The 15625-nt window shown below is 45.8% G+C and overlaps 1 protein-coding gene across 9 annotated transcripts in view; it reads right to left on the reverse strand.

Moving 5' to 3' along the window:
- Nucleotides 1-15078, reverse strand: part of LOC121592488 (glutamate receptor 1-like) — a 65466-nt gene extending 50388 nt beyond the window's left edge. The window contains exons 1-2 of one of the 9 annotated variants that reach the window (XM_041913981.1): nucleotides 14585-15078; nucleotides 11878-12686 (exon numbers count right to left, since the gene is read on the reverse strand). In XM_041913981.1, coding sequence (XP_041769915.1) covers nucleotides 11878-12082 — 205 coding nt within the window. In that variant the 5' untranslated portion in view covers nucleotides 12083-12686; nucleotides 14585-15078. The remainder of the gene's footprint in view (nucleotides 1-11877; nucleotides 12687-14584) is intronic. The other 8 variants (XM_041913977.1, XM_041913978.1, XM_041913974.1 and 5 more) reach the window with 8 other exon arrangements.
- Nucleotides 15079-15625: the final 547 nt, after the last annotated feature.

Below are 15625 nucleotides of genomic sequence, written 5' to 3' on the forward strand. Positions count from 1 at the left end.
CGGTGGCAAGCGAGCTCCCAACCAACCAACAAACTCCGGACGATGGCCGGCGTCCAACGCTGGGGCCCGGGCTCGGATGGCGTCATCTAATTGAAGGTGATTTGTTGAGATAGCGTCCGTGGTTCCGGGCGCGGCTCGAAACGAATACTGGCTCATAAAATATTCCTACCGTATTAGGTATGCCGGGAAATTTCCACCACTAGGAAACAACGAAAAAACACGCACACACACATACACACACATACACATACACTCTCGGGTCAAGCTTAAAGGTTAGTTAGTGTTTCGGCGCTTAAATAGATGCTGCTGTGGTGGCATCTGCCGCTGTGCCGCTGCCCGCGCGATGAGTGATGTGGGGTTTGCAGTAAAGAAACCTGCTTCGTGGATAGAGTTCAAGCTCTCTGTACGCTTTTGTTTTGACGGCGAGTTTTTTGGAGCGCGTGGGCAAAGCCACTTCCACGATAAAATGCTGCTCCTACATTGTTGTCATCGGAGCTTGGCTGAATACTTCATGATTACCGGTGCCAGCGTCTGTGAAAAATAAGCTCAGCTGGTTGCTAATTTAGATTGATGATATTTAATTAGTTGCACACGTCTCTCCCTTTTTGTACCAGCATCATCTGGAGTTTTCATGTTTATGTTGGATAAGCACGTGATGGGGCATCACATGCGAACGGGGCATATGCTATGCTGCTTTGATCTGCTCGGTACACACAAACATGGCGTAGGCAGTGCGTGAATTTGCTCTCAGCTCCTCGGCTGATAAATGCTGCATACTTTTTCTGATTGTGTCCTTGAAAGATGATGATGTGAGTGGGAATTGGGCATCATGTTTTGCTCCTTATCCCATCCGTCATTGTATAATAAAAAAGGCACACAGAGTTTAGCGAATGTGATTACATCGCTTAGAATAGTTTAATCTCCAATCATCAGTAGTTCATTGTCGATGGCTATCAAAAAAAAGGACTGCCATAAACTACCACCAGGCGAGGATCAAAGCTCACTTTATAAAGCAACACAGTGCCTCGCTACATAATAAAGCAGTGAAACACAAACATTGATTTTCACAGTGCCGAAGGTACAAAGTGTCGCAAAAAAGAAAACCCCCGTCGCGATATTTACAGTAAAGTGCTTCAATAGCGGCAACCATTTTTCAAGCGGCAACCATTGTGATTGGAAATTTTCGAAGCTGTGATTTATCTCCCCCGCGATGCAATGAAAGCAGTGGAAGGAACGCGAGGAAACTCGCCCACGAACTGAAGAAGGTGAGTTGCCTTTCCCAAGGTGATGAATTTCATTCGCTTGTGAAAGCTTTAAACTATCGGGTACGATTTTGGGAGCTTTTGAATGCAAGATTAATGGGAGAAATTGGTAACGCGAAAGAAACTGCTTTGCTTTTTGGGCGATAAGAAAGATTGCTGGCTGCGGGTCTTAAATAACACTTTAATAAAGTGGCAAAGTTTTGGGTGTTAGTTTGCAACAAGAGTGAAAAAAAACGTGTCTTTTTATTGCACTGCAGGGCATGCATTTTATGGCAATTGTAACCTTTTTGCGTGAAAAGAAAAAATCGCTACAGTTATAAAACAGAACGAACAGAACGATACATATTAACCACCGGCTCAACATTGAACGTGAAACAGCACACGCTGTGCACGTTTCAAAATCTCCATTGAACGCATCATTGCGGAAAACAAAAGTGATTAAAAGTTTTCGCAATTAGTATTGCGTTTCCTCCGTACTGTTTATCATCATCCCGGCACCCCGCTCCGTAAGCCGCTGGTGAGGCTCTGTTTTGCGTTCGCTCGCTCGCCGGAAACACGTGTTGAGAGCTTGCGAAAATGGGTGCGGGGAAAAGTTTAGCGCACCATTGTGTCAAACATCTTGTCTTATTTGAATCACCGAACGTGTAGAACAAAAAAAAAAAGAAGAAAGAAAGAAATTCAATTTTATGGTACAAAATCCCTATCCCTCCCCCAGCATCCATCTAGCCTGCGCTTGCGCTAGGTCGAAAGTTTCCGCAACGCTTCGGGGCGGCAAGACTTAAATGGCACCATTTCTATTTACGGTACGGACTGTACAGCAAACTGTACAGAAATAAATCGTAAAAACCGGTGGCGGTGCGCGAAAACCGTACGCAAATAAAACGCTGCGGAGCGCAGGAGCACAGGACGAAACAACAACGGCCAGCCAGAGGAAAGGCAAAAACTTCCAGCGGCAGCAAGGAAAATATGAATTAAACAAAATATAAACACTCATAAAACAAATCGCGCTTTGCTGTGGCTGTTGTGAGCGGTGCAATGATGTGACGGCATGACGGCGCCGCTGTATGTCTGTGTGTGCGGTACAGTGGTGTAGGGAAAAATACGACAAATGAACGCAAAAAAAAGAACGCGCGCTTTGTGATGGCATTTTGATTTATTTTTTTTTGCTCCAGTCTGGTCGTTCCGAGTTTTTTTTTTCTTTCTTTCTCGGCTACTTTAACTTTAACGTTCGCTCACGATCGCTCACAAAGCACACCGGTTTGCACTGGGGGGAAGGGTTTTCCACCATCCTTATTCGCTTATTCGCACCGGCACCGACGACTTTTGCCCTCTGATGGCGGTGCAACCGTGCCGGGAGCGAAGGGTTCAGAGCGGGTTAGAATTATTTAAACGGCTTCTCTCCGTCACCTGCTGCTGTTTGGCTGGCGTTTGAAAAGTGATTGAATTCCGTTAGAGATGGCGGTTGGTGAATATTGCATAAATTTCATCACGTTGATCCTTGGGACCGCTGCCACGGTGAATGCAGTGAATGCCATTTTTTGCTCCCTCCTCTGCAAAGGTTTCTTTCGGGGGAAAATCGTCACCCGTCTCGGGGATGCAAAATTTAATTGAATCTATTGAGTTGATTGACCAGCAATTTTCTCGAACCACGTGATTGAAAGGGATTGGTTTTGGTGCGGAAAGACGGGGGGAGGTTGCACGCAAAACCTTGCAAATCATTTTCAATAAATTGAACCGGGTTAAAGCTTTGCCAGTTTGGCTTGGTCGTGGGACTCAAGCACGCTCAATTGTTTCCGTGAATTTTATTAGATTTATCGACATCCGGCAACTCAATTGAGTTGAGGTATTACATGCTGCAAAATGATGAACACAACTTTTCATTTTGAATTCGTGTTTTCAACCGTCTTTTCAATTCGAAATGCATGTCTTTGTTTGTAGCTTAAAATTGAATTTCCATTCCAAATTGGAAAAAAACGAAAGCATGCATTCTTCATTTCCTAAATATTTTCCATTATATTGTTTTTGAAATGCCAGTTGGATTGATTTTCGATTGATTGGTTTATACATTTTTTACTTTCCTTCTCTTTCCCGTTGGAAAACAAAGCGCAATAAAGCGGCTCTGCTGTCTTCCCACACACTCACACACAGAAACCAAAGTAAATCAATGTAATGGTATTTCGGTACACACAGCATCACTGCCCTGTCCCCTCCATCGGATCCATCCAGCGCGACGATAAACAAATCCAAAGAATGTTGGATTTTAGTAACAAATGCCAGTGGCATCCCCCCCCCCCGAACAACAGCAAGCAGACGGTAAACAACCTCGTCCAGCACGTCACGAAAGACATGTCCGTATGCCGATTGTAACCCTTTCTCCTGGCATTGGTATTGCAGCCTTTATTTGGTTGGCTTTTGGAGGGCGGGCTCTATCAACGTCATCTTGCCATCGCATTCCGGAGCGATGTCAGTACCAATGCGGCATTGGCAGATCACTCACACACACACAGAAACAATCGAGAAACAGGCTCGTGAGAATGCGGCCAGCGTAACATGAATACGATTCCGATTGACTGCGATTTATTCGGTCGTTAACGGGCCGTAACGCGGGCCAGTATGTGTGTGCGTGGAGAGAAAAGGAACAAAAGTCGACCTAACTCGTTTACGACAGGGCGGGCGTCCTTTCTTGCTAGTGAGAGATATTTGTGTACTTGTGCAACCAGCTTAATGTTGATATGACAATTGTACTGGCATGGTTGGGCATCGGTGCTTTCCATCCAACACAGCACTGGCACTGAATGCGTGCGAGGAAGTAAAGGTAATGATTATGATAAAAAAGACAAGAAAAACAGTAGGGCCTTTAACGTGTTTGTATGTAAAAAAAGAGGACGGAAAGCACCGATAAAGCAGCACAAAACAGTGCGGAAAGTTAACGCAACAAAAGCAAAGTGTGATCATAAAAACCAGGTTTACAGCAAAGCGCAACGATGAACCGACACCGTTTGAGCGGCTCGACGCTAACCGGGCGCTACACTTTATCGAAAATTGATTGATGTTTGGCACAGGGGCGTGATGGAAATCGCTTAAATGGAAATGCTTTGCTCCATCCAGGTGGAAGGGCCATTCACGCTTTCACCCTCCCCGTGCGTGCGGTACTTTATTTTTAGCACTGCGTGCCTGCAACTTACCAACTACTGGCCAAAGCAAACACAAGCATCGGTTTGCTGGCAATGAGGTTGAAAAGGTTGGTTCGGATAACGATGGTGAAGTGTACAATGGTTCGTTAGCGGGGTTAACGATTGGATCTGCCCGCTAGCGTAGCAGTCGGCGAAAGGGCATTTGCTTTCACTATATATTTTTGTATTGACATTGTGCTTGTTGGTGTAGGTAGTAGCGTAAAACATGTGTGTTTACTACAAAGCAAACAGTCAGAGGTGGAAAACATTAAAGTAGATGAAATTGGCATGCTGTAATCACTGCAGTAGAAAAATAATTTAACATAATTAGCGACTCAATGTGATATTTCAAACAGAATTTTCAAATATGTTTTACTCAAGGACCATATCCAGCAATCTCCTGGGAAAGTGGATTTAATATCACATTTTCCATAGAAAGAGTCTCTTTACGGATAAAAATACTTCTGAAACAATCGTTCCTTTTTGCTTCAAAATACTTTCCTATCTGGTTTGTTTATCCACTGCTATTTTGCGAGCAGCAAACAGGGAGGGATTTTTAAAAATTTCCCATCCAGTTACAAATTTTTGCACACTCTGCCACCCATTGCATACACCCATTACAACACAAAACGCAAAAGCGGAACAAAATGAAACCAAACTAGTCGGGGTGTTTTTGATGTGGAACGTTGGTTCGCGCTGCATGTCCGTAGAAGAAAGTTTTTGTTTTCCACTCGTTAGCCTGTGTGTTAACGGAAAGTAGAGGCAATCCACTGCCAAACACGGTGATAAATAGAAGGATTGAACAAAATGTACGTACCATCACCGTAGCCAGCACTTTAGTGGCGGGGCTGCATTGAAGTATGAGAAGAATGTTGCAAAAAATTAAGCCGATTACTGTAATGTGTAAATCACGTTTATCCGCAATGAAGTACCTCGCAGGACGCACATCATGCGATGTTTCATCCCGAATGTGAGCTGTTTTCCTTTGGAGGAAACGGTATAGAGTGTATTTTAATGTTTTAGGTATTACAAATCGGTTTAACACATGAAGTGTGTGTGTATTAAAGTAAGCCACTAGCATTGGAACTATTGGATATTTAATGCGTTACTTATAAGACTTTGTTGTGAAGCGGAAAACGGCAACTTTCCAATGAGATGTGTTTATATTCCCAACAGGAAACTTTCCTATTTATAATATCTCTATCAGTTTCTTGCGCATCGCTCACCGGCAGCAAAACCGACATGCAGGTAGAGCTATCTTTCTACTACCACAAACAGAAACACCAACACCAAAAATTGGCAGGCGGTTCGGTTTGAAGTTTCTTATCAAACTAGTCACAGCAGCGACGAAGCGAACCGGCCTGCTAACGTCAGCCCTATTTGTAATCTTAATTAGTGCGATACTTATCTTGTCTGCGCAGTTTGAAAGCAGTTTTTTCCCTGCTTGTGACCCGGTTGTCCGGGTTTGAATATTTCGTCCTCCCTCCGGGACCCTACGACCCCCTTTCCGAACCACTCACCGGGTCTCTCACGAATAGATTGAAGAGTGTTTCTGTGACACTCTTGACTGCATTCGAGCAAGACCGCCGGACAGGGGCAGCAAAAAAGCCGGGCGAGCCTTTTTGCCCTTTTCTACCGCTACCCTCAGTCGCGCAGCCGCCTCGCCACGAGATTGTGGCATGTTTGCTGCTAACCGGCGGGGAACAAATTTCTGGGGAGTTACTGCTATCTATCTATTGCCGCTTTCCATCGCTCCGGTGGACGATTATCTTGGTGCCCGGTGCCTTGTATCACTACCACCAGGAAAGGGCCCACTTATTTGCGTCACTGGATCGTTTGGAGCGAAGGCAAGAAGCTGTGCGTGTGTGTGTGTGTGTGCTGTTCGCTTTTTCTGATCTGCAAACGCGCCGGAGCAACTGTAAGCAGCAGCGAAGCTGGCTGGTGGCTGGGAATGGTTGGTTGGAAAGTTAAAAAGTATCACAAATCTGTGACGGTAGCGCGGCCTGTGGTGTAGATGTAAATAAGCACTTTTTATCGCTAGCTGAAAACTTTCAAGCATCCCGGGATTTGGAGGGGCAGGGGGGAGTGTTTTGCGCCAAACGGAAGGATAACGTTGCTGCTTCGGAAGAAAGTTTTCGGCGGCGTAACGCCAACGGTTGCCCTCTCCATTTGGATGGCTGTATCGGGGCAGCAGACAAGCACAGTTTCTTCTCCACGTTGCTGTGATAGTTAAAATTCCTGCTTGCCTTGAAATAACCTTCCCTCCAATTGGCCCAGCGAGCGTGGAGCGTTGTCGTACGGTCGTTGTTTGTGTTGAATAATTTTGCGAAAAAAGAATTTCGCAATATGCAAAGTCGGACTGTCTTTTTTTCAAAATGGTGCTTTGTGAATAAATTTCAAAGCAATTTATTTCAATTTTGGTTTTTGCAAAGGATTGTCGCCGTCGTCGCAGGAAATGTGTTGTTTTCCAGCAGTCAGCAGACGCTTTTGTTATACTCCAAAGGCATTTAAATATGAACAGACAGGATGCATAAGCCTTCCGATTCGATGGGCCGCTCTCCCTCCGGGCTGCCGGGGCCGAAGTTTGGGCAAAGTATGATTTAATTAAAAGATTACCGCACATGTTAGCCACAGCCACGAGGCTATTGAATTGTCGGTGATTGAATTTAGATAAGATGGTTTCAATTAAAATAATTCGCAGTGAGTGATTTACTGGATACTGTTACAAACGAGAGAACACTCTGGCACGCACATAAGGGATTGAAGTGAACGAGTGTTTAAAATCGCATTTCAAAAAGCTAAGCATTCGTTTGAACTTCGCACGAAGGAAACTTTATCTTCAGGATTAATTTGTTGTGCCGTTCAGAGCCCGTGTGCGTTCACGCTTGTCATAGTCAAGCAACTAAATAGGCGCAGCTCCGAGCTTTACAAGTCGGATAACCAAAACGGTTCCATAATTAAATCGGTAACATTTGTTTGTCGAGTTTCCTCCTCGCCCCCTCGAACACCTCGGAGGATGTGGTTTTAAGTGTGTAAATTATTTCAAAACCAGCTGTCGACGACAGTGTCAAAACCGGGGCATGTTCGGCGAAAAACGGAAGACACCGGCACAGGAAATTAATTATAAACAATCAATTCTACATTCTCGACAGCGCGCCGTTCCTGCAGCTTTCTCGAGCAAAACCGATTCCCCAGAAACAGCCATCTAGTTTGATGAGTTTGCCGCGGCACAACCGCACCGTGCAGCGTCGTCCCTGCCACTGCTCGCCGGCTGGAAATCGGAGGAAGTTTTTAATCACATCAAGATGTTGAATTTAACCAAATATCCGCTGCTCTGAAGCATGAAGCAATGTGTAAATGGATTGGAAGCGGGAATGGAGTGGCGTGGTGCGTTGAAGGCGCACCATTCTGGCAATCGAAACCGAAACATACCGACAACTTAAAGGCTGTTTTTTTTTCTCGGCAGTGTGTGTTTGTGTTGGTTGGGAAAATGTTTGGTTTTGTTTTTCGCGTTTTTTTTGGTGGTGTTTGGGCTCAAATCAAGCGAAAGTAAGTGTTATGCTTCAGTTGGAACGCTTTAGCTGCTCGCTGTGTGCTGTGTGGTGGTGATTTGTAGACCCAAAGTTCTGATTGTTATTTCAAGGCTTTTCTTTTGCTCGAGAAGCACCACCAACGCTGCTCAGGACAGCTTAAATCGTGCAAAAATAAAAATTTCCCTCTCTCCTGTGCGCGCTTTGTGCAATCTGATCTTTATTCCCATTTTCAAGGCTAAACGGACATCATTAATCCATCCGCAATAAGTAAAGGAAAAAAAGCGGATAGCAAAGTTTGAGCAGCTCGAACGGTTTCGAAGCGGCTTTTTTCTTATCACAGGCAAGGTATTTTAACGCTTTGTTGCAAGCCCCACTTGGGCTTGGTGTTGCTGCAACTTTGAAGAACTTTTTATCCCGTTGCTTTGGTGTTTTTTTTGCCTTTCTTTTAAATTCTTTAATCTGCTCTATCCTTTTACTACCAGCAGGCACGGTGGGTCGAGTGTGGCATATCGATTCGCCACTGTGAAACGATGAAATTGAGTCACACCACTAACAAAAAGTGGCAAAAATGGCTTGAAGTAGCACCACTTTCTCGTACAAAGTTTGCAATATGAATGCCGTTCCCGTTGCGGCGGGTTGGGCTGTGAAACATAATACCTTATAAGAAGAACGGGGGAAAACAGTGGAAAAGTACTTTAAGCTTTGAGAGTTTTTTTTTGTTGTTGCAGCGTAAATGAAACTCTTTTCTGAAAATGTTATGATTTTCTCTTTTTTTAAGCACAAAAATATTATCTCGTCTACGAAAAAAACGAGACCTAGGCCGGCTATTCTTCCGGCCTGTTAAAGATCTAAGCGTTTTATGGAAGCTTTTTTTTCGACCACTGGGAAACGGGCATGAAAACAAAAAGAAAAAAAAAAAAGCGAATCTTGAAACCAGATGCCTAAGAAAGAATTCCCCTGAAAAAATTAACCCTGCATAATTAAGCCGGACTTGGTTCTGGCTCTAGGAGAACCCACGTTTTTTTTTTTTGCCTACTCGCCTCTTCCCTAATGTATCATAACAAAGCGAGAAGAGCGCGAAGGCGAGACCTTATTCAATTGTCTTCATCAAGTTTCAACCGAATTAAAGGTCTAATGATTTTAATAATCATTTGATTTTTGGAGCCTCTTCATCTGTCCACGCTCCGGGTGGGGGAAATGCCTTCCAAGCGTTTCAAGAAAACAAAAGAGTACGAGTTTGCTTTTGAATAATAATGTGCATCCCCTGTTTTTTCGTCCTGCATTCAAAGGGTGAAAAGGCAGAAGCAAAAGAGGAGGCAAAAAACTGGCAGAAAAGCCCAAATTATACCCCAGCGTACATCTTGCTACGTGAGAAAGCTGAAAGACATTCCCGTTTTCCCAAAGGATAAAATGCAAAAGCTGCTCGGCCGACAGCGCTCGATTGCGTGATCAATTTTCCACTCAACTTGAGCGATTCTGTGTACATCATGCGTGCTTGGTGCGGGGTGTGAAGCATACCGGCTGAATACCAGCGGTGAAGACACGACCGAAAAAGCACACCGTGTGCCAATCCGCACGTATGCAAGGAATAAAGCAATCGGAAAAATGTGTCTCGGCGACACAAAGTCAAAAGTGCATCAATGCAGAAACTGCAGCGTGTGAATGCTCACATACAAACAGCAAAAAAATTAGAAAGTTCACTACAAGGTACACTACGACTTGCCTAGAACGAATACACCTACACAGACAGTGGTGCAATTTTCACAAAAAGGCACATCATCGACAAGCTTCACGGTCATTGGGCTGGTGGGAGGGGGGCTGATTGAAGTGATGACGGTGACAGGCGGAAAGCGGGAGCGAAAACGGGGTAAGGTGTTATTTGAAAGCATGTACCAACATCACACGTATTATTCGGGGACTCGTTGAGACGGACGGATGCAGTTGGAGGGCAGGTGAAAAAGAATGGAGAGAAAACAGTAAAATTGATGGATTCCTGCTCGAATAAAAAGGCTGCTGCTGCTGCGGCTAACAGGCGACTCCCGCATGCGAACGTTCCCGTACGATCGATTTGACATTGATGAATGCACGTCAGGGCCGACAAGTTCGACCTATGGCAAGAGGCGCTCATGTAGAATGATGTAATTTTTGGGAAGGTGAAAATTTCGAGCTCGATATAAAATCACTTCAAAAGGCTTCTTTCTACGCTGACGATGCTCGGCAACAGAGGATTTTCGGATCGTTAGTCGCTAGCCGAAAGGTCGATAACAACCTTTTCTTGTGAACAGACACCAAACGCATGATTAAAAAGCGCATTGAGAGAAGATATGTTGGACGAGCAACAAAAAAAACTTCCTACGTTTCGTCTGTACGCACCAGGAATACTAATGCGAATGATGCGCCTGCTGTTGCATGGTGAGATTCGTTTTGGCTTGGAAAAAGTGTGCCATGGACACGAAAAAATACCACCGGCAGGACGACAAGTGTCAAAAGAACGACCATCGCAGTGTATCGCGTGCAGCACAAGGATGTTTTTCGCTTTTTGACTGTACAATCAGCAGCAACACGGTACCCGTGTGGAGTGTACGCAAGTGCGAGGAAATCGATGGTAAGAAGCATGCTCCGGCTGTCCACACTTGCGGATATTTATCGCGTACGCTGAAACTCATCACAAGATCGTCCCATCGTGAACAGTGTGTGTTTTTGTGTGTGGAGCGACCTCAGGCGCATACCCAAGCACATCCGATGCCGTATTGGAGCGTTTGGGAGTGTCCGTGTCCCTGTTTTTTTTTCTGCTTAGCTTTCTTGCCTGAGCGGGCGCACCAAAAGCTGCCCATGCCTGATTTCATTTCATTGCGCGTGAATGCGTTTCCAAGGGTGCAACCGAGTGTGACAGCTTCATCGAGGTTGCCGATATGCTCGTCGGCTGCGGTCGAGTTTAATAAGCGGGTGTATTGTTCGGCGAACCCCTTTTTTTGTGCCACCGGGGAAGGCGCTGTCATCGACTTTAAGGTCATATGGTTTTACTTTAGTGAGGTTTTATTTTTTTTTTTCGGGGGAGAGCCAGCATTTCAGTATTTTACTTAAAGCAACTGGTTATTCGCGTAATATGCCGCAAAAAAGGGATGCGACTTTAGGGAATGAAACGCGTCCAATTTTGGTTTTTTATACTATTTTTCCTTCTCTTACTTTTTGTGAATAAAACTGCAGACGTCTTAGGCCTTATTTAGCCTGCGATACGATGACTATCTGTACTGTATTATATTCGATACGGGATGTAAGGGTTACTATTGAGGTTTCCATTTCTACAACATTGGACCGCTTTCAGTGTCTCAAGAGCTGCAATATCTATCATGAGTAGTTCCTAGCGTGTTATGTACCTCCATTGGACCGTTATTGCGTTAATGTTATCCATCACTTTTTGGAGGACATTTGGACATTTTGTAAAGGGATAGTGACGAGTTTCAACCTAAAGTGGACGGCTTATAACCGAACTAGCAAGGATCTAGAAAGCCAATATTCGCCCTGGATAATATACCATTCCCCACTGAGAGAAGAACCCAAAAGATAGGATTCGGGATGTGTCCAATATCGCAATGAAGTGTCTCCAAACTATCGTATGATAAAAATAGCTTCCAATCAATTCCCAAAAACCCTGAATGGTACCTTAGCTATCGATTTAAAGTGCCTTCAAAACCAGACTAGCTACAGCCAAAGAATAGAAGCGATCCTTCGTCAAAATCGTCCACACCTGCAGTGAAAAGGATCCTTGCGTCAGTAACATCCCTCACCATTACAGTACCGTGGTCCGAAACATTCCGCCTACTTTACATCGCTATCCGGCAAACAGTTGTCCACACCTCGTTCGGACGCTGCAAAACCACGCTCGCAACCCACGAACGAAACACTTACCTAGCGGGATCTTTTCGGTCGGCGGCTGGGCGTTCGCGCTCACCGGCGTTTGCATATGGCCGAGGGCGACCAGCAGCAGCGCGGCCGCTAATGGGAGCATAATGGTCGGTTTCGATCTTCGCACTACTCCTGCCGGCGACGCAGCATTAGTAGACCGCCGGCTGCGGGAACTGCTGTTGGCGCTCGTGCCAGTGATTAATTCCATAATTATCGCCCGTTATGCTTTCGACTTCCGGGACAGTGGGGGCTCGTGCGCCAACAGGGACGTACACTCATGTACACAAAGAGAGAGAGAGAGAGAGAGAGCAAGACACACGCCCACACGCGCACAGAGACACACACACATTAGTTGAGAAACACACACACTCACACACTTGGAGACTTTTTGCTTGTTTTGTATGTACTTTCGCTCTTTCAGGATATCAACAGAACACGGAACAACGATCGTTGTCGCTGTTTTGCTTTTTTTCTTCTTTTCTTCCCGCAGACTACGGCTGCATGCCGTTGGTGGAAAGTAAATCGCTGCAATCACGGCACACCCCTCCACAACACAATAGGGTGAAACTACCACACAATGCACAGCACCGGGGACAGGTTGTATTTAAATGTGGCGATTTCACGATTGCTTGCTTTGCTTCCGCTTTCCGCACCGAACACTACCGGCCACTCGAATGAACAGCTTCGCTTGTGGAGCAGCTTGGTTTCCTGCCCCGTTGTTGTTGTGGTAGCTTTATTTAACTGCTGCTGATGCGTGGTAATAAATATTGCTTGCCTTTCAAACGATGGCAACGCAGCGACATGATGGCCTGCTTTGGGAAGCGTGAGGGAGAGAGAAAAGAATAAAGAGAGGGCAATGGGTAACAGTTTAATTTCAAGGGGTTTGTTGACAAAAATAAGCGAACAAAGGCAAGGTGGTTGCTGTGAAGAAGTTTCGCCACGGGATGAGAGTAACAGGAAGGCTCGGAAAAACAATTTCCTTCCCAAAACAAGGTCTGTTGTGAGGCTGTTGTGAGGCTGTGAAGATGCAAGGGTTCAAAAATTCAAATCGTAAAAATTCTATTATTTTATCACTCAAACTGTGCGTTGGCACCGTTCGTTCGCTCGTTCGCTCACAAGGCAATCCATAAATTACATCACCCGGGCGTTATAAATCGTTTGCCACGATGACATATTGATTTGAATAAAGCACGCGCGCGCGCTATCGAAGCCAAGGTCCCGCTGGCTTAGCAGCCAGCGCCCTGACTTTTGAGTGTGCGCTTGCTTTTTTTTTTTATTCTTGCTTCTTTCCTTCGTCAAGCATCAAACGCCTACGAACGATCGGGCTGTTCCGCGGAACGAAACGAAAAGCATCGGAAAAGCCTTTCTTGCCTGCCGCTCAACCGTAACCGCTGCTTTACGATTCCGGGCCGTCGAAAAACACGTCGCGCCGTTGTGCTGTCGTAGCGCTCTTTCTCCCTTCTGCGTTTCTGCGTTACTTTCTTTGCGTTTGTCTTAGGGCACGGGTTTTGGGAGTGAGTGTCTCTGTGCGAAGAGGGAAAAATCGATCGAATTTTCACTTTTCGGCAATGGTTACACTGTTTTCGTCAACCGGTGTTAGAGGGAAGTATTTTTTTCTCGCTCTATTTATTTTTGGCGTTTATCACGAAATCGAGACTTTTTCACCTCTTATCGCGCACTTGTGAATCGAATTGCGTGGATTGATTTATGTTGCGCGTGGGATGAGCTCCATGCCTTTCAACACTGGCAGGGGGAGGGTTTTTTTTTTGTTTCATGTTTTTTTTTGCTGCCAAAATTCGGGAAAGGCGAAATTGATTTTATTTAATCGTGAAACCGCACAACATTAAGCGGAGCTGGCGCAGCATTGCAGAAACTATTCACGGACATTCACAAAATCATTTAAGCGCGTCGAAACTTTTGGAGTTAATATGCTCCCCTTCTTCTTAGCTAGTACGGTAAACCATTGTGTACTCGTTTTCACCCTCCAATCAAACCCATTCCACGGCCACCAACGCTCAATCACGGCGCCCACCTATTAACGCGAGCAGGTGAAAAAGTTTACTGCCCCCGCGACCTCTCCCCACACACACACACACTCTTCGTGCTGCTGCTGTGTTGCAAAACAAACGACCAACTTTTCCACTGGACTGGCGTTTTTTTGTTGTTGTTTTGTTTTGCTCCCTTTTGCCGCACCTTTCACTACATTTTAATATTATCCACCGGGAGCAGCGACATTGATAAATGCCGGACACGGGCCACACAATCACACAATCATCAAACAACATCGCAGTATATCCTTCGGTGGGAGGGGGAGTGAGACGTACACAGTCGCACAAATACACAACAGCGAGATAGACAACACAGCAAGCACTAAGGATGGTTGCCAGCAAGACCGCAAGCAAGAAAAGCCAGTGATTTATTGCCTTTTCACGTACAATTTTCAAATGCTTTCAGCCTGATTTAGACGTACGTAGAGGGCGGCAGCTCGGCACAAGGGGATTGACGAGTGCCGATGCCTGCCTGCCTGCCTGCCTGCCTGCCTGCCTGTTGACACTTGCGGGCTTTTTGCATGAAAAATGAACCAAGCAAACTTTGGCCGACCAAAACCGCCGGGAGGGATGTAAGCACACAACGGGGTAGGCTGCTCTTTTTATCCCGCCTCATCCGGTGCTAAGCTTCCGTTTTAGCATTGAGCGGGTTTTGCACTTACATTTGTTTATATCACTTGCGAGGTACAGGAAGCACACGCCGCGGCACTGCTAGATAGACGGTGGGCTTTACAGCCGGAGCGCCACTTTTACACGGAACAACATCCCGTACGTGATTCGTTTTGCTGCCACTGCCACTGCTGCTGCTGCTTTTGCGTCACTTCCGAGAAAGGATCACTCGGTACACTTTCCAATTTTCTCTCGCTCTTTGAAAATGGGGACCAACCTTAGCCACTGCACCGATAGGTACCATTAAAGCAGTCGCAATCAGCAGTCACCTGTGAACGTGGCCTAGGAAAACGCCTCCCAAAACGGCCTTCACGTCCTTTGCAGCCTGGCTCACTGTTTCTCCTTTTCCTTTGCCTGTTCTTTTTTTTTTTGGTTTCCTCCCACAAAACGCTTCCTAACATATCACTCTTTCCGTTCCGGTAGCGAAACAACCGCTTGCCTACGCGCCCATCGTGACTGACGTCTGGTTTAGTACTAAGCCAGCTGCATCCAAGGTAGGGCCCGTTCGCAAGCCACCGCGAAGGTACAGCCGGGTTCGGGTCGTCCGTTTTGGTACTAAAACAGGGGAGGCTGCTGCTTCGTAGTGGATGCTGCTGGTGCTGCTGCCGTGGTTGCTGCATCCAGCAACCATGCGCTGAGAGAAAGAAGGATCCCGGGATGAGAGCTCCCGCACTGAGAGCGGCGTGAGATGAGCGTGAGAAGGGAGGCGAGACGAGCGTGATGGTGTGTGAGATGAGATAGGGCTCACGCGTGGGAAGAGAGAGAGAGAGAGAGTACGCTCTGGATTAGATCTCTTGGAGGCTCGCGACACTGATGTACGTGTAAAGCGAGTAGAAATTGAGCGAGAGGTTGGAAGGAAGCATAAAATGAAGCAAAAAATAATGAAACTGTAGGTCAAGAAAAATGTGTAGTAGTGCTGATAGTAACAACAACGAGAAGGACGACTAATAATGGGGTACTCCACTAGATGGCAGCAGTAGTACCAGTTTTGAAACAACTTGTCGATATACTCTTAAATTAAATTCTAAAAGGAA

Source organism: Anopheles merus, chromosome 2L (genome assembly GCF_017562075.2).
Source record: "Anopheles merus strain MAF chromosome 2L, AmerM5.1, whole genome shotgun sequence".
NCBI lineage: Eukaryota > Metazoa > Arthropoda > Insecta > Diptera > Culicidae > Anopheles > Anopheles merus.